The sequence below is a fragment of the Hyaena hyaena genome, unplaced genomic scaffold (assembly GCF_003009895.1).
Source record: "Hyaena hyaena isolate Hyena2069 unplaced genomic scaffold, ASM300989v1 scaffold_37, whole genome shotgun sequence".
In the NCBI taxonomy this organism is placed as follows: Eukaryota; Metazoa; Chordata; class Mammalia; order Carnivora; family Hyaenidae; genus Hyaena; species Hyaena hyaena.
The window spans coordinates 670042-692342 of NW_024080669.1; the positions used below are offsets into that span (position 1 = coordinate 670042).

The window sequence follows — 22301 nt, forward strand, 5'->3', positions numbered from 1 at the left end:
AATCTAGCATTTATACTGCGTTTCAAAATACATGAAGCTTTCGCATATGCATTATTTCAAATAACTCTCAATAACCTTGTGAGGTGGAATTTCACCAATTTTCAATTTCTGACTATTATTCCACTTTATTTTATTTTGCTCCGTTTTTATTCAGAGAGGTTAGGTGAACTTTCCCAAGGACACACATCTAGTAAGTGATTCTTAAAATTAAAAAAAAAAAATTTAACCAATGTATCTTCTGCCTTCAAATTTTGTTTGTTTGTTTATTTTGCCCTGCATCACACCCTGGCCTCATTGGTTATATATATATGTCTGGGCCATTTTCACATCACGATCTTTTAAACAGAAAGGAAATTAACTGCTACCCCGGCATATGATATACATTGTTTCGCTAAAATAAATACTTAAAGGCTCAAGTATGTTTTCATTCATCATTATAAAAATACTCTGAGATGCCTCAGAACCTAGGGCTGTGGACTGTGATTGGCGCAGTGTTAGGGATGGATGGCAGAGCTGCATTTTATTTGGAATCTCGGTTTCCGAAGCCTCTGCCTGGGATCTATACACTGGTGGAAAAACCGTACTCCCTCCATCACTTTGGCCCCACTCGGTGGAGGTGGGGGGTGGGGGGTGGGGGCAGTGCAGGACAACGGCCAAGAACACAGGTCTCAGATGGTCACCAGAGACACACTAGGACTGTCTACCACACAAGGTTATTTTGAAAAATGCCAGGAAAATCACTTGTCAGAGCTCCTGGTAAATCACGCTCAAGAAATACTAGCTATTATCATGAATATTCTAATCTGTTTGGTCTTGGCCCAGGAACCAGTCTCTCTGGTAGTGATTTCCACACCAAAGAAAATCTGAAAACCCCTTCTACCACCTGTGGATGGCACTGCCGCTCTACCCAAGCAGAGTCACGGCCAGCTTCCTGGAGGTGAAAATCTGAATCAGTCCTGAAAGAGTTCCAAGGAACTGGGACCCGTGTGCATTGCGTATCCAAAGGGGCTCTTCCTTCCTGTACTGCTCCCCTCTGGCCCCCCCTCCCCAGTCCCCGTACCCCCGTTCCTTGCCAACTTGCCCCTCAGTCTCTCCTGGCTGTGAAGTTGAGGAAGAGGAGAGGGAAGAGCAGAGGACTCTCAGCCTGAAGGGGGCAATGCCAGGGTCCCCTCCTCGGGTCTTAATGCCAGAGGGGTGAGCCACTCACCCACGCCCCACACTCGGGCTCCTTCGTCTGAAGCCGCAGCCGCGCTTTGCTGGACTCAGTTGATGCAGAAAACGCCAGAGTTCTTACCTGGTTGCCCAGACTGGGTCTGAGAGAGGAGGAACTGGGACACGGACTGTAGGTGGCCAGGAACCAGCACGAGCTGCTGGAGTGGATGGAGGGGGGTCATGTCCTGCACACGGAGAGATACATACATCACCGAATTTACACGCTGGGAGTGCTGACTCCATCTGCCTGCTGCCCATCTGTCCTGTGGGGCTCCAGACTCTGAGAGTGTGTTGGCAGTGACCTTGCCTTATGCCTCTGCGTAGCTCAAGTGCCTGGCACGTAGGAACGATTCCATTAATGCTGGCACTGTCACAGCCCCCGCCCTCCGCCAGGCAGTGCCTCGCAGCCCAGTGTACTTAAACTTTGCCTTGTTATTTAACTTTTGTGTGTGTTCGTCTTGTCTCCCAAGGAGATGGTAAATGTCGAAGGCACAGGCTGAGCATTACCCATCTCTCAGAGGTTTACCCTAGAAACGACATGAAATCCTGACTGTTGGGGCACCTGGGTGGCTCAGCCAGTTAAGCATCTGACTTCGGCTCAGGTCATGATCTCGCGGTTCGTGGGTTCGAGCCCCGCGTTGGAGTCTCTGCTGACAGCTCAGAGCCTGGAGCCTGTTTCAGATTCCGTGTCTCCCTCTCTTTCTGACCCTCCCCTGCTCATGCTGTCTCTCTCTCTCAGAAATAAATTAAAAAGAAAAAAGAAAGAAAAAAGAAATCCTGACTGTCTAACTTCGGTTTTTTAATCTCATGCCACCTGACTATACGAAACGCCGTGTCTTGGCCATTTCCTGGGCCTAAGGCTTTCCTGGAAGACGGGGCAAGTAATTATTTCTTAACACAACCGATTTGATGAAACAGCAAATCCATTTCCCCTGGGCTCCTCTCACCAGCCCCCGAAGGGGAAATACCAGCTCTATTATGTGGGGCATCTAGAATCTCAGGGCTCTGCACCCCCAGAGGGCTGGGCTTAGGTCTGTACACAAAGATGTGGCAAACCTCTGCTGAATGAAGAAGTGAAGGAATGGGTGCGCATTTCAGTCTTAAATATTTCCAGGGAAGGGTGGCATTTCTTCCCCAGGTAATCCAGACTAAGAGAGGGGTTCGCCACATGGCCACCCGCCCGCTCAGACGTTTGCTGTTACTGTTTCAGGGTGCCTCCTTCTTCCCCGCACGACACTCAGCTCTACTTTGGCTTTGGTGCAAAACCTTGAGGGAGGAGAGTGGGCTCACTGCAGACAGAAATGCTCTATATTGGTAGCGATGGTTGTCATGACGGGGCTCCCCTGAAACGCCTGGCAGACACCAGCTCCACAGCCTCCGGGTCTGTTGTTCAAGTAAGACTGGCTCTTTTTTGTCCCAGAGAGGTAGAGGCAGCCAGGCTTCCCCTATAGGAGGGTTGTTCTGGAATCCCATCCCCCCAGGCCTGAATCCCTCAATCACATTCCCTATAGGGGGCTTTTCAGACCATGAATGTACAGAGAGCCAGGTCTAGAGGTCAAGCATTTTGCAGAAGGCTTGACTTGAACTCCCTGGCCCACTGAGACTATCAGGGCTCCCCAGCATCGGGCTGGCATTTACCCCAGACATTTGGTTTCCAGACATCATGGCGGGTCCTTGACTCAGGTGACATGGCCGATGCGAGAGGGTCTGCTGCAGGGAGTCGCTGAGGTCCTCAGTTTTAATCTGTGTAAGTAGAGGCAGGAGAGCATCAGTGCGGGGCCTCCCCAGGCAGACAGAAACAGAAATGCAGGGAAGGTCAAGGCAGATTGGGGACAAGCCCAGAGAGCAAAGAGCTATGGTTCGGTGCCTATAGTGCCTACAGGGCTGCAGCTTCATATGCCTGCCTGTGTGCCCCTCAGCCCAGGGCAGCTGGTAAGAGGCAGGGGAATGGCACTCTGGAGTCAGAATCTGCAAGAGGGGGAGTCACGGAGATCCATGATTCCCCAGCACCACCCTTTGGGCTGTGCAGGCCTGAGTTTAAGCTCTTCCCCATTAAAAACAGAAAAAAATAAGGATACTGCAGAGACTTGAAACTTTTCTTTTAAATTTGGAGATGGTGTTCCTTTCTCCTTACGGGGGAGAGGTTAGAATTTCTTTTGTAAAATGAGGCTGATTATAAATGGTATTTTAAGGGGTGCCTGGGTGGCTCAGTCGGTTAAGCGACCAGCTTCAGCTCAGGTCATGATCTCACAGTTTGTGGGTTTGAGCCCCAGGTCAGGCTCTGTGCTGACAGCTCACAGCCTGGAGCCTGCTTCAGATTCTGTGTGTTTCCCTCCTTCTCTGCCCACCCTTGCTCTCTCTCTCTCTCTCTCTTTCTCTCTCAATAAACATTAACAATTTTTTTTCCCAATGGTGTTTTAAAAACTCCCACCTTACAAAGTGAAGAAAAAAAAAAAAGGCAACACTTTACCAGTCTTCCCCATACTGTTTTTTTAAATTTTCCTGGTCTATAAGATTCCAAAGTCTGGGAGCAAACTTCCCCTCTCTCTTCACCTTGTTTTCCACAGTTATCTACCTTCTGCGTGGTGCTATCTCTGCAGCCAGCCCTCTTCACCCATATGGCTTTGATGATACAGTCTTTGCCTATCTCCCTACAGGTGGGGACATGTCTCCTTCATAGTCACTACCGCAGCAGCAGCCGGAGAGGGCTGTGATGGCTTCTAAAACCTCTCTAGCCTCTCTCCACCACCCTTGGATGACACCACTAACCACCCACCTGTGGGGTTCCCAGGTGTCCAAGGGCAGGGCCGGATGGATGCACTATTTGTGAGAACTACACTCTTGCAGCTTTTCAGGAAGTCCACTGGGAAGGGGAGGGGGAGCCAAGTGATTCTGAATAATATGACAAAGAGCATAGGATCTAGACTATAGCTTTTGAAAGACACTGGGGAGACTCTTTGATGGAAACTCTTGGCCATAGAGGTCCTGGCTTAAGCTATTTCCTTGGTCTACACTGGGAATGTCATGGACATCCTAGAATCTCTCCTGTCTTAGTTTAATCCGAGTTAAACATTCAGACTAACAGCTATATTTGTGCTTCATTGCTGTGATATGAATCTTTAGATCACTAAAGAAAGAATTCTCTTTGGTTGGAGAGCTAGGAAGACCCCACTGAGGAGCACCAGAGACTGAGGAAAGAGCTAAGGTCTTAAAAATGGTGCTTTGCCCATAGTGGGAATTAATGCAAGTTAATTACATAAAAGACATAAACAGATCCCATCCCTCGATAGATTCCACAGGGATACAGTCAGGAAGACATTGAACAGGGAGCCAGACCTTGTTTCTAAGTCCTAATCCCGTCTTGAACTTACTATGTAAACTTGAACAATCATTTCGCCTGTAGGAGACTCAGTTTCTCCATCTGTTATATGATTCTATAGGACACTTCTCTCTTCCAGTCCTGAAAATGGAATTACAAGTTCCGGCCCCCTGGTGCATTTGGCGGGCTTGGCAAGCCCAGGTTGCTGTGGTGTTCTAAACAATTTTTTTAATGTTTTATTTATTTCTGAGAGAGAGAGAGACAGTGTGAGCAGGGGAGGCTCAGAGTAAGAGGGAGATAAAGAATGTGAAGCAGGCTCCAGGCTCTGAGCTGTCAGCACAGAGCCCAACGTGGGGCTCGAACCCACGAACCATGAGATCATACCTGAGCCGAGTCAGACGCTTAACCGACTGAGCCACCCAGGGGCCCCGAGGCGGTGTTCTAAAGCAGACCTACACCAGCACCAACGAGACTTGGTCGCACCAAAATTGGGAAGATGATACTTCTTTCAGGGACAGTCTTGACAAATCATTTCTCTCTTCTCTCACCTAAAGAGACTCATTCTGGAGTCTTGGAAGCAGCAAGGAGGAAGGGAGAGAGACAGGAAGTGGCACAGTGGGGACAGAGAACTGAGACTTTGTGAAAACTCTGAAGGCATGGCCGCCTGGGAGGGGTTTGCAAGAGCGCCCCAATCGCTAGCCCTGGGGTCCCTCGGCTCCTCCCACCCGTGCTTGGCATCTCCGTCTAAGCAGCTCTGGTGTCCTACTTCTTCCTCTAGAAATTAGAGTTTTCACATCCTAGATTCTGGGGAAACATTTGTTAGCAGGTTTTTAAAAAGCCAGAAATAGATGATAAGACTACTTATTTAAAACCACCACCACCACACTTAAGGTTTGCTCGAAGAGATTTTACTTAAGCAAAGCCTTTCGGGGCCAGCCTCGTCTCCCCACATCTCCTTTTTAGCCGTCCCCACCCTCCACTCCCCCTCCCACCCAGGCGCATCCGTCATCCCAGTGGGGGAATAGGTGAGGCAGGAGGGAAGAAGGGGGACAGAGCGAGAACGTGGAAAATCGGAGCCAAAAGCCACACTGGGTAGAACCACCGCGGGCCGCTTGGCGGGGCTCCAGCTCCGAGGCGAGTGGCAGAGCTCCTTTATAGACTCATTATGCGCAATGGAGATAAGAAGGTGCAGCTATGACAGAGCTTGCAAACATGTGCTTTGCCTCCAACCTGGGTGCTATCTGTTAGAGTCAGTGCCAGGTCCTTCTGCAATACTTAATTTCAGAAACCAGCGCCATCATAAAAGAACACTCACCCTTTCATCTGCTTCCCGGATCAATTGCCCTCCAAACTGGTTGAGGGGCACTGCTGACCTCCCGCTTCTAAATGTGAAGTGACTGATAGCAGCAAATTCCTCGGGGTGTTCGGCTGGGGCGTTCTGACAACCCTGCGTGTTTTGCTTGTGACGCTGTGCTTCGGCGACATTTCACTCTCATTTCTCCTAATTCATTAGCCTATGGGTGTGAGCTGCTGACAGGAGCCCCCAAGGAAGAGAGTCCTATACAAACCAGGTTGAGTGACAGTAAAGGAGATTTCTTTTTCGGTGACAGATTCTAAAAAAAAAAATCTCTGCTTTGGTGGGTGGGTCTCAAAAAGAGAAGAAGTGAGGCAGATACGTTAGCGGCTCTTACAGCCTCCAGACAATTCTCTAAGAGTTCGCGGGTGAAGAAACTAAGAAATTAAGAAACAAAGTCCTTCCCAAATCAAAAACTCCCTTTTACTGCTGTCGAATGGAAAAGACTGGAGCCTTTCCAGGCAACTGGGTGTTGGCTATGGATCTGGAAGATGAGATAGAGACACTTCTGTTGGAATCCCGTTGACTTCTAATGTGAGAACCGGAGGCAAATTGGATGAAAACCCACTTTCCCCCATACTTGTGAAAACCCAACCTAACCCACAGCCTGCCTGGAATCGTGAAGACTGTCTCCAGGGTCCCTTTGGTGGTTCTTCTCACACAAATGGAACATCTCTCCAGGCTCTGCTTGGAATGGATTAATCCTTGAGGACATGTCACAGCCACTGACCATCCCGTCCATCTATTAGACAGGGTTGGTTCGGTCAGGATTTTCTCCACCCACTGTGCTGCCTACAGGTATTACACTGAGTCTTGGGCAGTGACCAGGGAGGTAAAAAGTCATCATGGGTGATTATCTTTTCTAATCCCAATGAACTCGCTGACATCACCTGCTGGAGAAAGCAGGAGCCTCGTTCTGGGAGGAGAGAGCCCCCTCTGAGGAGCTGGAAGCCTTCAGACATTCCTTACTTGGCTTCACACTTCCAGGTGGGGGTGTGGGGACAAGTATTTACCTTCCCTTCTCATGGAGGCCAAGAGAGCTTTAGAGATGGGTATAAAGTTACATAACCAGACACCGGCGAAAAGTCCCTTAAGGGAATGATCCTCTGACTTTCCCCTGGTTCCCTTTATACAAAACAACACTACAGACTTCCCAGGGCTGGGAGACAGCATAGACCGTAGGTGACAGAAACGGTGGCATTCTGGCCCAGACAGACCCATGGACTTCCTTATGAACCATGTTTGGGGTCATGTGATGGGGTACAAGGGTGCTGGGGGACTCCTCTGTAGCCCCTCCCATGGCATTTTCACATGGTTCCCTCTCGGGGAAGCAGCCCCACACTAATGAACAGATCACTGGTGATGAAAACGATCAAAGCTGTTGTCCTGATTGCATAACTCGTTTGTGGAAAGTGTTTCATAAACATTTCACAAGAAGGAGGATTTCAAAGCATGAACGTCTCCCAACCTGCCTTCAATTAAAGGCAAGATTTTTTTTTTCCTTTCTCCCCCCCACCTTCTACACTTCTCCCTAGCAGTACGGAAGAGTTTCTGTTTTGTAACTGATCTATAAAGGGTTGGCAGCGAACGTGTTGCTCGTGAAAAGATCCCAAAATATATGTCTCCAGTGGTGGAATGGGGCAGGCAGGTAACTCGTCTGAGGTGCACAAGGGCTGAGAGTCCCCCAGGAGATGTTCGCTTGTGTTTTCGCTGGGGAAACTCTCCTCTTTCTGAGTTCTTGGTTGCCCCCTGTGAGTCTAAGACTCCTGCCTTCCGGTGCCTTGCCCAGGTCTCCAGTCAGAGCAATGGCAGACCAGACTCGAGTTGCCTTTGCCCATGGACGCTGAGATCGTCTCCCTGACCGCCTCAACCTTCCAGACCAAGGAAAGACAGGGGCCCCTTGAATAAACTAGTAGCTCCTTAGGAAGCCGGAGACACCTGGGATTGCCACCTCCTGAAAAGAAACTTTTCAAACAGGCACCCTTGTTTTCCTGGCTCGCACCAACTCTGGAAATGCAACAAGCTTATCAGTCGTGTTATTTAATGCTTTGGCTTCTGTTCTTAAGACATGGCATTGCTAGTGCTGACACATGCGTGAAAAAGCCCATCATTTCAAGCCCATAAAAGTTTTCTTCTCCCTCTGGCACAGAAGTCCACGCATTCAAGTTTAAAAACTCGGGGAAGGGGCTGCGCCCTTACTGAGGACGCATCCTCACGAATGTTTCACGGCGGCCAGGACTTGAACGACTAGACACTACCTTCCTTCACAGCCTTCCCGAGATGTCCGCCATGTTCCCTTCTGGTGGGTTGACGGGGGCTCCCTTGTTCTGACCCCCTTTGAATCACACTCTTCTGGCCCTCCTGGTAGCCCACGTGGTAGAGAAGAGCCCAGAGCTACTACTATCTTGAGAGGAACACCACAGAACGGTTCATTTGCCCACACAGAAGTGAAACGGCAGGAGGTAGGAGGTGCAGTGGAGGAAGAAATGCTGAGCAGGGTCTCTGAATCAAATTCTGAAAACGGCTCCTGAGCCCAGTGGCTATTCTTGGGAAGTGTCTGGTGAGGGAATGGGATTTGGCGTCACACTGGGTTCTTCTGCCTACCATGGCACATCTGGGCTGCCTACCATGGAAGGGCTTATGGTCCTTTTCAGAGCAGGAGATGATTTAAAAAAAAAAAAAAAAAAAAAGGAAAGAAAAAGAAAAAGACAAGACATTCAGGAAGCAAGCGCAAGGCTCAGGGACAGCCGGGAGTCCTGACTTTGGGGTCCATCCCTACCTCTAACTAGTTGCATGATCTTTTTAAAAAAAAAAAAATATTTATTTTGAGAGAGAGAGAGAGAGAGAGCACAAGCAGGGGAGGGGCAGAGAGAGAGAGAATCTTAAGCAGGCTCTGTACTGTTAGCATGAAGTCAGATGTGGGGCTTGAACTCATGAACCTCAAGATCATGACCTGAGCCGCAATCAAGAGTCAGACACTTAACCAACTGAGCCACCCAGGCCCCTCTATTTGCGAGATCTAATACTTAGTTACTTCATTCGGTTCTCTAGGCCTAGACTGTTCCTCCACAAAAGGAGGAAAGGAGGCTAGATGGCATCTACTGACAAAATATATGATGCATAAAAAAGAGCGGGAGCAGACCTGGGAGCAGAAAGTATGCTTACTGTGTCACCAGACCCATTTCACAGATGAAAAGACTGAGGCTTAGAGAGATTAAGAAACTTGTTTGAGGTCACACTGCTGGTAGATAATAGAGCTGAGATTCCGGTCCAAGTCTATGTGACTCCATAGTTCTACATAAACCTAACTCTCACCTGTGTGTGATGGATTTATAGAGTCATAGACTCTCGCAGTGCACACCGCAGCAGGTGCATGGCAGACATTCGGCAAGTGTTGCTTCCCCTCCTTCCCCAACAGAACTGGGAGGAAGTGCAGCTAGCACCTGGTCCAGACAGTCGTTTCACAGCTATGACTCCTGCAGCCCAAGGTGGGGCAGAATAACTTGCTCAGGGCAAGAGACCTAGAGTGGCAGGCAGGCCAGGCCCGGAGACCGACCCAGGGCCCATTAGGACGGGTCTCCCAACCCCCGACTCGGGACTCAGTCCACTCCATTGCACCGTGGCACGGCTGACCTATTCTATCACTCAGAATGTCGTCTCCTATTCTGGCTCCTGTCAGAACTCAGTAGTAACCTGAATCCCACTGCTCTAACGAGATCTCCTCAAAAGAAAAGTCTCTGTTCAGAGTTCTTCATTACCACACAGGCTAAGGTTTATGTCCAGATAAAGCACGATTTACTAGATATGATAACATAGTACTTGGCTTGGGAACCAGTATTCTGTGTTTCCTTGACTCTCACCTGTAGGAATTCACTCCAGGGGGTTGATATTTGCTGGTTCCCTCCCTCATTATCAGGAAGATAAGTGGGGAGGGGAAAGAGAAGGGTCAGCGTGAAATCCCCATCCCAGTGTATATCTACTCTTGGTTCCAAACAAGAGTAACAAAAAGAAGGGCAGATGCCTTGTGTGTCCTGGACACACGCACACACACACACACACACACACACACACACGCATACACAGCACCAGCTTGTGGTGCTGAGTGCTCCACGGATTAGTTCCAAGAACAGCAGCTCCAGAAAGAGAGAACATAATATTTTTTTAGCACTTTCAAGAGTAAAAAGCACTTTCTTTCTTTTTTTTTTAACTTTTTTTTTTTTTTTAATTTCTGAGAGAGAGAGCGTGAATAGGGGAGGGGCAGAGAGAGAGGGAGACACAGAATCAGAAACAGGCTCCAGGCTCTGAGCTGTCAGCACAGAGCCCAACACGGGGCTCGAACCCACGAACTGTGAGATCATGACCTGAGCCGAAGTTGGGTGTCCAACCGACTGAGCCACCCAGGTGCCCCTAAAAAGCACTTTCAAATATATCATTTATTCTTCATGATCATTCCAAGAGGCAAATCATCTTACCAAACGTTATTACAGACGTAGAAATGATCAGGAGAACCAATTGAACACACCCACCATCACACAGCCAGGAAGAGCAGAGCCTGACTTCCTACTTGGGTCGTTCACCTCCAGACCCTCCCTGTCTTCCGTCTGTACCACTCAGTGAGGCAACACCATTGGCCTCCCCCCGGAATGTCCCACCCAAAAACGTGCCTGTGGACCCCTGCCTCCTCTGAGTTCCATGTTGCTTTAACGTTGGTATGTGGTTGGTGTAAACATTTTCACAGGGGTGGCCTGCCCCTGAAAGTTGGAGCATCGCTTGCCAATGTAAGGAAATGGTTTTTGCTGAGCGAGATGGAAAGAGCCTGAGCAGGGGAGGAGCGGGGAGGGGGAGGGGGAGAGAGAAAATCACAAGCAGGCTGTGCGGTCAGCGCGCACGGGGCAAGAACTCACCAACAGGGAGATCGTGACCTGAGCCAAAACCAAGAGTCAGACATTCAAATGACTGAGCCCCCCAGGCACCCCAATAATTTATCTTTGAGAACAATGTTCTAGCAAGATGGAGAGCCTTGTCACTTGTACTGCTGTGGCATTCCAGGTAAAGTGAGGCACTGCTTGTGGCCTTCCCACACCAGGTCTGCTCTGACAGCAACGGGGTGGCTGGTCTCCTATGCGGCACGCTTGAAACACAGAGGTTTGCTCTCCTGTAAAGGTCCCCTTCCCAGTTCAGTTTAGTGCAAGGAGCATTTAGTATGCACCTACTGTATAGCAAGGGGGAACTAGAGGCACGAAGATGAATAGGGACCTCCCAGTTCATTAGGAGAGGGCACGCAGAAAGTGGACAGCAACCACACAATGCTTACAGCAATCAGAGGTATGCACCGTGGTGGCCAGGAAAGACTGTGATTCACCGTGACAGGGCAGAGCACGGTGGGACCTCAGGAGGAAGGTCCTTCTGAGCAGCTCTGAACGGTAAGGGAGCTCAGCAGGGGAAGGCAGAGAAGAGCATCCCAGGAAGTGGGAACAGCGCGTCCAGAGCTGCAGAGGGCGAGGGCAGTAAGTGGTTCAGCACTGTCGCTGCCATGTGGGGGTGTGAAGAGGGAGGCCTGGACTGGGGGCCAGGGCCCCCAGAAGCCCTGTGCACCATGCAGGGGAGTGTAGATGGACTCCAGGGGCAAAGCGTCACCAGAGTAAAGGGGATGAGCAAGGAGAGATGTTTGTTCAGCTCAATTATGCCGACAGCGGTGTGGAATATGGGTTTGAAGTGGGTAAACGGCAAGCAGGGCCGCTGATTAAAAAGCTGTTGGTGGTGACGGTTCAGGGAAGACTGGACGGGGATGCACCCGAGGCCAAAATAGCAAGAATGAGGTAGAGAAGACTGAACAGAGATTTTAGGACAGAACATACATTTCCACCCCTGAAGCTTTATCCTTTTAAACAAAGGACTGTTTATTTCAGGAATCCCCTGGTGAATGCCTGCGGGCCTGAAAGATGGAACCCAGACGGAGATCTGAAAGGCCACGGCCAACCCAACTACTCACAATAGACGGGGCCGAGGGGGGTTGGGTCTCCAGAAGGCGTGCACTTTCCAAGTCACACAGTCGTGCAATGTTCAGTTTTTTAAAAGCTAATTATGAATTTTAAATTAGAAAAAAGAAGATTAAGAGCCACCGGGGTGGCTCAATCGGTTAAGTATCTGATTTGCCTCAGGGCATGATGTCCTGGTTCATGAGTTCGAGCCCCATGTCGGGCTCTGTGCTGACAGCTCAGAGCCTGGAGCCTACTTCGGGTTCTGAGTCCCACTCTGTCTCTGCCCCTCTCCTGCTCACGCTCTGTTTCTCTGTCTCTCTCTCTCAAAAATAAACATAAAAAAAAAGAAAAAAGGTTAAAAACAGTAAGCACTCCAAATGTCATGTATCTGTATAGAGCTTTTTAGTTTATGAGGTGTTAAAGGTAGTTGTAGGGTTTCTTCTTTTGCCTGGGGGAAGGGATGCTTGAGAAGTTTAGGGGCACATGATGTAAATAAACATACATACAGATATTCCTGTATGTGCGTGTATGTGCACATGCATGTTTAACAATAATAACAATAGCTAAAATAGTAATAGTAGCAACAATAAATAACAATAGCAATAATAGCCCATCTCCTTTTCTCCTTCCTTCTTGAGTCACTGACTACCAACAGGCAATGTCTGGGCTGTGACCCACAGACCTCCCATAGACCTTTCCGTGATGTTCTACAGTTTACAAAGCACTTTCAAACATACAATTTTGGTTGGGTTTCAGAATATCCCCATAAGATTGAAGAGGCAGTGATGTTATTTCCATTCTACAGTTGAGGAAAACAAAGTTCATGAGAGGTAGATTGATCCAAAGCACATGGCTGACTAGCTGGAGGCTCAGGATCTGAACCCAAGTCCTCTGATTTAAAATTCAACACATCTTGGGGTGCCTGGGTAGTTCAGTTGGTTAAGCGTCTGACTTTTTTTTTTAATCTTTTACATTTATTTATTTTCAACAGACAGAGACAGACAGAGCACAAGTAGGGGAGGGGCAAAGAGAGGGAGACACAGACAAAGCAGGCTCCAGGCTCTGAGCTGTCAGCACAGAGCCCAATGTGGGGCTCGAACCCACAAATCTGTGAAGCATGACATGAGCTGAAGTTGAACGCTTAACTGAGCCACCCAGGTGTCTTTTTTTTAAAATTTATTTTTAAGAGAGAAAGAGAGACAGATAGTGCAAGTGTAGGAGGGGCAGAGAGAGAGGGAGACACAGAATCTGAAGCAGGCTCCAGGCTCCCAGCTGTCAGCATAGAGCCCAACGCAGGGGCTTGAACCCACAAACCACGAGAACATGCCCTGAGCTGAAGTGAGATGCTTAACTGACTGAGCCACCCAGGCACCTCAAGTCTGACTCTTGATTTGGCCCAGGTCATGATCTCACAGTTTGTGGGTTTGAGCCCTTCTCTGTGCTGACAATGCAAAGCCTGTTTGCAACTCTTTCTCTCCCTCTCTGTCTGCCCTTCCCCTGCTTGCACTCTCTCTCAAAATAATTAAATAAACTTAAAAAAAAAAATTCAACACATCTTTCAAATCCCTAGGATATCCCCCTCCCAAATAAGCAGATGTTCAGTTCTGAAATCTATCTCTTGCAGCTCCGAAGGCTTTTATTTCGGCTTGAGATCGATATCTATTGGTGTTCTTTTGATTAGAGATGTTAAAAGGTAATATATATATCTCTACCTTCCCTTAAAGAGCACCTGAAAGATAAGTTAGTCAATGACTCAAGTCATAATTGTGAACTCCTTTTAAAAGCAATCATGCCCTTGGGGGTACCTAGTGTTTGGTCTTTGTTGGCTACAGCACTATTATAATTATTATTATTTGCAATTCTATTTTTCTTCCAGGTTTTTAAACTCCTTCCTCACACCAGGTTTTTATCCGCTACTGTTGGTATGCTTGCTTCTAACAGCCCCCTATTCCAGCTCAAATTTGCAGCTTTTATTTGCTAAGGGCTGGAAAAACCAGGTCATTAAAGTCATCACACCTGTTTCTAAAATAAAACTTTAAGATCCTGAGAAAGGGCTTGGTACGAGTCTCATTGTGCTTCCTTGTTCTTAGCTGGGTTCTTTTTTTTTTTTAATATTTTTATTAATTTCTGGGAGAGGGTGAGAGACAGCGTGAGCAGGGGAGGGTCAGAGAGAGAGGGAGATACAGACTCCGAAATAGGCTCCAGGCTCTGAGCTGGCAGTCAGCACAGAGCCCGACGCGGAGCTCGAACCCATGAACCGCGAGATCATGACCTAAGCGAAAGTCGGACGCTTAACCAACTAAGCCACCCAGGTGTCCCTCTTAGCTGGGTTCTAAATGTGTGAGGCTTTGGACTCTCTGGGTAAGTGAGGCACCACAGCAGCTCTGCGTGGTGCCCTTTTACATCGGGCTCACCCTTGGTTTCCATTTTCACTGAGTACATATTGATCCTATTGCCCTTATTAGCCTGCGATAGGGCTCTAGGCACAATGGTTGTTTGAACCCCCCTAATTGACAGTGTGAACTCAATTGTCTAAGGCCGGGGAGCAGTTACCAAATTGGTAATGAAAAGGCTGCATGAACTTGAGTCAGAGGATTCTCTAGCCATATATCTGGCTTCCTACCTACAAAAGAGAACTAATCTCTGGTTCTTACTCAGGTCTCCAGGGCTAGGGCTAACTAAATGTCTATAAAACACATTCCAAGGAAGACGCTCGTTCCTTTTGTCACCAAAACAATATGAAGGTAACGATTGTGTGCATTTATTACCTGGGAGACCTACTTGCTGGCCAGCAGAGCCCCATGCCTGTCATTTCCTGGGTGCTTATTAGATCTACAGGGAATTAATGTGTGAACACTCTCGACCATCCTAGGTCTCAGAGAAGTCAACTGATTTCCCAAAGGTCACACACGGAGGAAGTGGCGGAGGTGGGATGCCACCTGGTTCTGAGAGGGTCCAGAATCCACTCCGTCTCCACCGTGTCACACAGACTTAAAAAGCCATGCCACATGAGGCTGATTTCCTTTCATATGGGGCTCCAGAAATGAGGACCAGACAAGTGCTGTAATTACTGTGGGCGTGCGTGTGTACATGTATGTACGCTCCGATACATGTATATATGTATGCACGTATGTCTCTGGAGGTCAAGATGGGGTCATGTGGCTGAGATGGGATTAATTAACATGTCACCGTGTCACCATCATTCAGGTGGGAGGTCTCCAATGACATACCACAGGACTCTGAGCATGGGCCAGTCTTGCTAAGAATGTTACCAGTACACTGGATGAAGATGTAGCATGTATGCTTAATAAATCTCTGTATGAGGAATAAGGCTTCCTAGTACTTTGCCGAAAGACATTAAAAAATTAAAAAAAAATTTTTTTTTAAGTTTATTTATTTTTGAGAGAGAGAGAGAGACAGAACATGAGTGGCCGAGGGGCAGAGAGAGAGGGAGACACAGAATCCGAAGCAGGCCCTGGGCTCCGAGCTGTCAGCACAGAGTCCGACTCGGGGCTCGAACACATGGACCATGAGATCATGACCCAAGCTGAAGTCAGACGCTTAACCAACTGAGCCATCCAGGCACCCCTTCCCCCCCCCGCAAATTTTTTTAAAAGCTTGAAAAGATGGAAGGAGGGGAAGAAAGGAATAAGATAAAACATAGGGGGGAAATGTCAAAATTGTTTAGTTAGACTATGAAACTTCAATGTGCAAGGGGAGGCAACATTTAATATTTAAAAATACTCAGGAGACATTCATGAATTCTAAGAGCATGTCAGTTGTTGGTGTGATATAATTATCTTTTTTAAAAAATCTGGAGGCCAGGCTGCACTAATGGAAGTAAGAGTATCAAGGACGTTTCCCCTATTTGACCACAGAAGCTCCATAAAGACAGGCCTACAACTTTCTTATCTGTGCTTGAAGGGCTGCAGTCAGAGCACAACACAGACCTAGCAGCTGCTCAATAAACATTGCTGAATGAATAAATGGATCAGTGAACGAACAAATGATCTCATTATGGTCTGGCTTAGCCGGATGCCATCTGGTGATTGAATGTTGTACACCTATGGATGTTATACTTAAAGAGGGTGGTCAGTAGACTGAAATATACGTGTATCAAAGTATCAAAGCACACATAATTCAAAGGAGTTATCAGAGCACTGTAAAAAGAATTTCTTGAAACAACCTCATCCAACAATAGGGTAGTAAACAAGTAAAATTACACTGAAGAAATTACATAGAACGTTACATAGTCATCAACAAAGCTCATACAACTATATGTACTGCCAGGAAACAACCTAGAAATCCTATTCCAAAAATATTGTTTTTTTTATTTATTTTTGAGAGACAGACCGTGAGTGGGGCAGGGTCAGAGAGAGAGGGAGACACAGAATCTGAAGCAGGCTCCAGGCTCTGAGCTAGCTGTCAGCACAGAGCCCATGCAGAGCTCAAGCCTGTCGACCAGGAGATCACGACCTGAGGCGAAGTTGGACGCTCAACCGATGGAGCCACCCAGGCGCCCTTATAAATCCTATTTTTTACTTTAAGGAGGGGCACCTGGGTGGCTCCATCGGTTAAGCGTCCAACTTCAACTCAGGTCATGATCTCACGGTTCGTGGCTTCAAGCCCGGTGTCAGGCTCTGTGCTGACAGCTAGCTCAGATCCTGGAGCCCACTTCCGATTCTGTGTCTCCCTCTCTCTCTGACCCTCCCCTGCTCATGATGTGTCTCTCTCAGAAATATATAAAAACATTTAAAAAATTAATTTAAGGAAAAAGTGGCAGAAGAATACACACAGCATAATTTATACACATATACATATGTATGTGTGCATTTTCAAACCCCACAAACATTTGGACATTTCCATTTGTAGTCATGTCCATGCAGGTGCAGACATCTTCTAGACATCTACACATCACAGTGGTAACAGGAGCTACCTCTGGGGAGAGGGTTGAGAGGACAGGGATCCAAAGTCTCCCTTTTCATCTCTATTATTAAATTGTTTTTGCTACCAGAAGCTATTCCCATATTATGTGTGCCATTGCTTTAAGTAAAGCAGTCGGAAACCTGATGTGTGGAATCATCTGGGGAATTCTGAATGTATGCATGTAAAGGGGAAGGTTTTGGGGTGATAGCTCTTCTCAAATACTGAAGGGCTGTCAGGTGGACAGGAAGGACTCGGGCCCTGGAGCTGAGGCAGGCAGAGTGACAACATCTAGAGATGGTGACCACCAGGATGTTGATGGGGGTCTAACAGGAGGGAAAAAAATAGCCTAACAGTACAACCGGCTGACCCAGGAGTAGGCTGCATTTTGGGTTGTGCGGCCAAAATCCCAGGGGCGAGCTTTGGCAGAGGCGTGGGGGCAAGGGTCATCTTATAGGGGTGTGAGATCATTTCATTACATACAATTAATATTTTCAAACACACACACACACACACACACACAGGCGCAAAAGCTCAGATGGTAAAAACCGAATGTATTTAGCTTTATAAAAATTTGCTCTGTTTTCTTCATTTAAAACATCACTGCAGACCATGAAAGTTAGTCCTAAGATGTTATATTATAAGTAAGGGTATGGACATGCGGATAGAAGGGAGGAAGGGAAAGCCTTTGTGCCAGACAGCGGAGGTCTGCGGCGCCCTTCTGGGAGCAGGGGGCCTTCGACCTAAGGGATCTTTTCGCCCTGAGAGTCCGTATATCTCTGACTCACTCCAGAGATCGAGATTCAACCCAAACTTGTCTCCAGAGTCGACGAAAAATAGTCACAGTGACATCAGGTGTCACTGGATATTCCCGCTCCCACTGCTTCCATTAAATGGCCAGGAGAGGGCAGTCCCAGGAGAGCCACATGACCTGCCTGGGGGCACTTTGTTACGGGGCCCCTTCTGGCCTGGGCTACTAGCTTGGCGCTTAAACAGTTTAAAACATTGGGTTGGTCAGCGTCCTCTCTGCAGACCCCAGGTCCCCAGAGGGTAGCCCCAGGCCCCCAGCAACCGCTGGGCCTCGGCCAACAGCTCCCGGGGCCCAGCCAGCGAGCTGCGGAGTTGGGAAATATTTACCAGAGCAGAGACTGGATGGAGCCCATGTCATACTCTATTTGCATAAACCCAACAAGCTCACCTTCCTGGGGTAAGGGCTGAGTTCTTCGTGGATCACTTGCTGAGAAAAAGACGACAGGGAGCAGAGCAGCGGGGAGAGCCATAGGGCCCTAAGAAGCAGAGAGAGGGGAGTTCACGATGCCCAGGACAGAGGGATGGGTTCATGCCAACTCTCTCTCAATCCATTTATTTAGGAAACACTTACTGAGGGCACTCCTCTACTGTAATAAAACACAGCCCCTTTCCTCAAATATTTCACAGTCTGGTCGGGGAGGCAGACCCACTCCCAGTAGAAGCCTGTCAAAATACAGAAGGTGGAAGGGATGGTCCTGGAGGGCTGCCTGGCGAAGGAGGCATTTGAGCTGGGTCTGGAAAGATGAATGAAAGCCTGATGGAGTTCAGGGGTGAGAGTGCGGGTGAAAGCTGGTGCCAGGGCTCGCTCAAAACAGACTCCAGATGCCTGTGTACATGTACCTGTTCCTCTCTACCTTCAGGACCCCTCCATCATCCCGAGGAAGATTCTCATTGATTCTTTGTTGTTGTGTTTTTTAGGTCCATTTATTCATTTTGAGAGAGAGAGAGAGAGAGAAAGGGAGGGGCAGAAAGAGAGGAAGAGAGAGAATCCCAAGCAAGGAGCCCATCAGCTGGACTCACAGCTCAGTGCGGGGCTCGAACTTACAAACCATGAGATCATGACCTGAGTCGAAATCAAGAGTCAGACCCTTAACTGACTGAGCCACCATGGGTTCTAATGAGCACCTGGGCAGTACTTAGAAGTCCTTAGGATCTGGAAAAGAGGGGAGCTGAAGCCCTCTTTTGAAGTGGGGCTCCCCAGATCCTATTCCCGCAGAGCGTCCTGTTTTCCTGCCTGTATTCCCAAAGAATCCTGGGCCCTTGTTAGGCTGCCAGGCCCTGGGCAAAGTCCGAACCCCAGATCCTGCCGTTCCCTACTCTGCTTCATGCCAGAAAAGTGTCTGTCTCTCCCAGGCCTCTGGGCAAGGCCAAGCTCTGGGAAGTACCCTGCTAGCCAGGAGGCTGCCCTCGGTGCTGCCAGGCTAAGTGTAAGGGGAAGCACCAAGTCCTGAGAAAGGAAGTTGGTTCTGGTTCATGTCAGAGAGGAAGAGACTCCTTGCCTCTGGGTGGCCACATCGCTTCCCCCTCCAGGCAGAGCAGCGTTAACCTGTTCTGGCCCGGTGGTGGTTCGGTGCTCTAGCAGCTTGATTCCTGGTCTCCGTGAGGGTCCCACCCAGAGCGAGGGGCACTGAAGTACTCGACCACTGCCCCCAGCAGGAATCAATGTGTACCCCCAGTGACTGGGTGGCCAGATCTTTGCAGGCCTCAGTTTACCAGTTATACAAGGGGTCTACAAAGCCTATTTCCAAGCCTTCAGATGCACCCTTTCATAGTGATGGGGTAAAGTTTAAAAAATTTTCTTGTTGTGGGGCTCCTGGGTGGCTTAGTCGGTTAAGCATCCAACTTCCACTTAGGTCATCATCTTGCGGTTCATGGGTTCGAGCCCCACGTTGGGCTCTGTGCTGACGGCCAGCTCAGAGCCTGGAGCCTGTTTCAGTCTGTGACTCCCTCTCTCTCTGACCCTCCCCTGCTCACGCTGTCTCTCTCTCTCTCTCCTAGAAATAAATAAAACATTTAAAAAAATTTTTCTTGTTGTGATCACACACTTTCTTTTCTTTTTCCTTCCCTTCCCTTCCCTTCCCTTCCCTTCCCTTCCCTTCCCTTCCCTTCCCTTCCCTTCCCTTCTTCCCTTCCCTTCCCTTCCCTTTCTCCTTTCCTTTCCTTTTCTTAAGAGAGAACAAGAGAGTACGAGCAGGAGAGAGGAGCAGAGGGAGACAGAGAAAGAATCTTAAGCAGGCTCTATGCTCAGCATGGAGCCCAAAGTGGGGCTCAATCCCACGACCCGATCGTGACCTGAGCCAAAGTCAGGAGTTAGATGCTCAACCTACTGAGCCCCCCAAGTTCCCAAGATCACACACTTTCCTTGAAAGAGGTCATCAGAGGGAAAATCAAGATTCATCTGTAACTTACTTTAAGCAAACACTATAGATGATGTTTGGTTCTAACTGACTGTAAAAGGGCATTCATTCTTTGTTGCCTGAAAAGATTCGGTCTAACGTTCCTTTAAATAGCCGGCTCCCTGGTTGGAGGAAAATCAGATTTCGCTTACAAACTTTGACTTACGTGTACATTTCAGGAGCCACCTTCTTAGGGTTAGTGAGACATGCCTGTGTTTATCTGGCGCAGATCAAGCCTGGCATATTTCTCTTATTACTGCGGTCGTAATGGGATGAGTCAAGTACAAGGGCACAGGTAAGAACACTCAGAAGAATCTGAATCTGAGCAGAACTACCATCTGGAAGAAAAGGTGAACCCCAGGCCTCCAGATTCTTCTGAGGGCAGAGCTAAGAACAAGAGGCACACAGGAGCTGGGCCGATGTGAGTACAGGACAGATAGCTAGGGCCAAGGTCATTGTGACAGCACCAATTACTCATGTTTATTGAGCCTTTACTGGGTCCCAGATACTTTATATTCAAAATCACATTGAATTCTCCCCCTAACCACACTGTAAGGTTCATGCTTTAATTTCTCCCCATTTTACAGAGGCGGAAACCGAGGCTGAGAGAGGGTGAAGCGACCGGGAGACAACAGAGCCTATTGGTAGAGGAGAGATTTGAATCCAGGTCTGTGTGATGCCACAGCGGGCCCTCTGACCACGACAGTATCATCTGTGAGCCTCGACACAGGGAACCCTTGCAGTAGCCTATGCCAGCAGAGTCGTGAAGAACTTTGTATATGTGAGCTGCCAAGAAACAAAAGCAAAACAGGATGTGAAGCAGGGGTCCTTGGGGGGTGTGAGCCAAGGGGGTCTTAGTGGCCATGCAGGGCCGAGGGAGGGGAGTCTTGACACCAGGAGGCTATGCAAGCAGGTGCGGGGGGGGGGCGGGGAGCAGCAGCGATGAGCAGAATAAGCTGGCTTTGGAGACAACAGACCAGCACTGAACACAGTGCCTCTTAGCAGGAGACACAGGAAAAAGGTCAACCGAATAGGTCTCGGCTCTACCCCTTAATCACAAGTCACTTTACCATTCGAGGCGACTGACCAGGTACAGAGCTGTAGCTCCTGAACCCTGAGAGTGACTTTCAAAGCCATTCTTGGGATGGACTGGGAGAAGGAAGTTTGAGATGGAAAAAGTGTATTTTCAGCTGCAGCTGGGAGTCTAGGAGAAGTAATCTGCTGGTAGGGGGTAGAGAGAAATCGGGTCCCACCCGCTTCCCTGCAGGCACATACAGAGGCAAACACCCTTCTCACGCACAGGCCCAGGGAGGTGCTTCTCGTGGGGCCAGGGGAACCCTTCTCTACCCCACCCTTTACCTGGCAATCCTCCCTGAGCCTGCAGATACGATCTCTGCCACCCCGGCTGGCAAGCCGTGGCTGTGAGAGGTCTGCAGGAGCCAGTATGAATGAGAGGGCCCCAGGAAAGTGGAAAAGTACTGTAGAGATGTCAAATGAGGGGCTCTGGGTAACATTAGGTGGCGTTTCACCTGCAGGAGAGCGTTCTCGCTCTCTCGCTCTCTCCCTCTCTCTCTCCTAGCCTGATACAGTCTAGAATCACATGGGCCTGTTGTATATCTGAGCTCCACCTTGGCTAAGTTACTTAACCTCTCTGAGCTATAGTTTCCCCAGCTATATAATGGGAATAATCATGCTTACCTCACCAGGATGTCGTAAGAATTAAGTAAAAGCAAATAAGACATAACTCTATGTTATAGTGCCTGGCACATTCCACCATCCTCGGGTTGAACCCTGGCTCTAAGCAAGTCCCTTGGGCTTTCCAAGATGCAGTTTCCTCTTCTGGAAAATGGGGATCACAAAAGCTACGGCTCTGGGCTGCTTTCAGATTTCAACGAGATACTCCTCGTCAAGAGCTCAGCCCGGAGTCGAGGGCTCAGAACATGGAAATGGCTGCTTCTGTGGCCAGGGCCAAACCCAGCTTTCCTCTCCACACTGCTGCTCCCAAATGGAGGAGACTTCCGCCTTGCTTTTGGTCTCACCAGAGTCTCATCGGTATCTGCCAAAGGCAACTCAATGACTTCTCCAAGGAAGGTCCACATCTGTATCCCTGCAGGATCAGGGAGCCTGGATACTAGCCTCTGCCTTGCATCCTCGCTGCTCTCCAACCCCCCACCTGAGCAGAGAGGATTAGGCTGTACACCCCGTCTAGAGGCATCCATGCACTGGTTACCAGTGCTGGAGCCAGTGCGCCAGAGGGCCTTTGTGGTGGTGTTTGTCCAGTCTGGTGACCAGAGTGTACTAGAGAC

General features: G+C 48.7%; 1 protein-coding gene across 1 annotated transcript in view; it reads right to left on the minus strand.

Annotated features, from left to right (window-relative positions):
• Nucleotides 1-22301, minus strand: part of POU2F3 (POU class 2 homeobox 3) — a 72786-nt gene that overhangs the window by 16661 nt on the left and 33824 nt on the right. The window contains exons 3-5 of the mRNA XM_039229265.1: nt 5847-5959; nt 2851-2955; nt 1295-1397 (exon numbers count right to left, since the gene is read on the minus strand). Coding sequence (XP_039085196.1) covers nt 1295-1397; nt 2851-2955; nt 5847-5959 — 321 coding nt within the window. The remainder of the gene's footprint in view (nt 1-1294; nt 1398-2850; nt 2956-5846; nt 5960-22301) is intronic.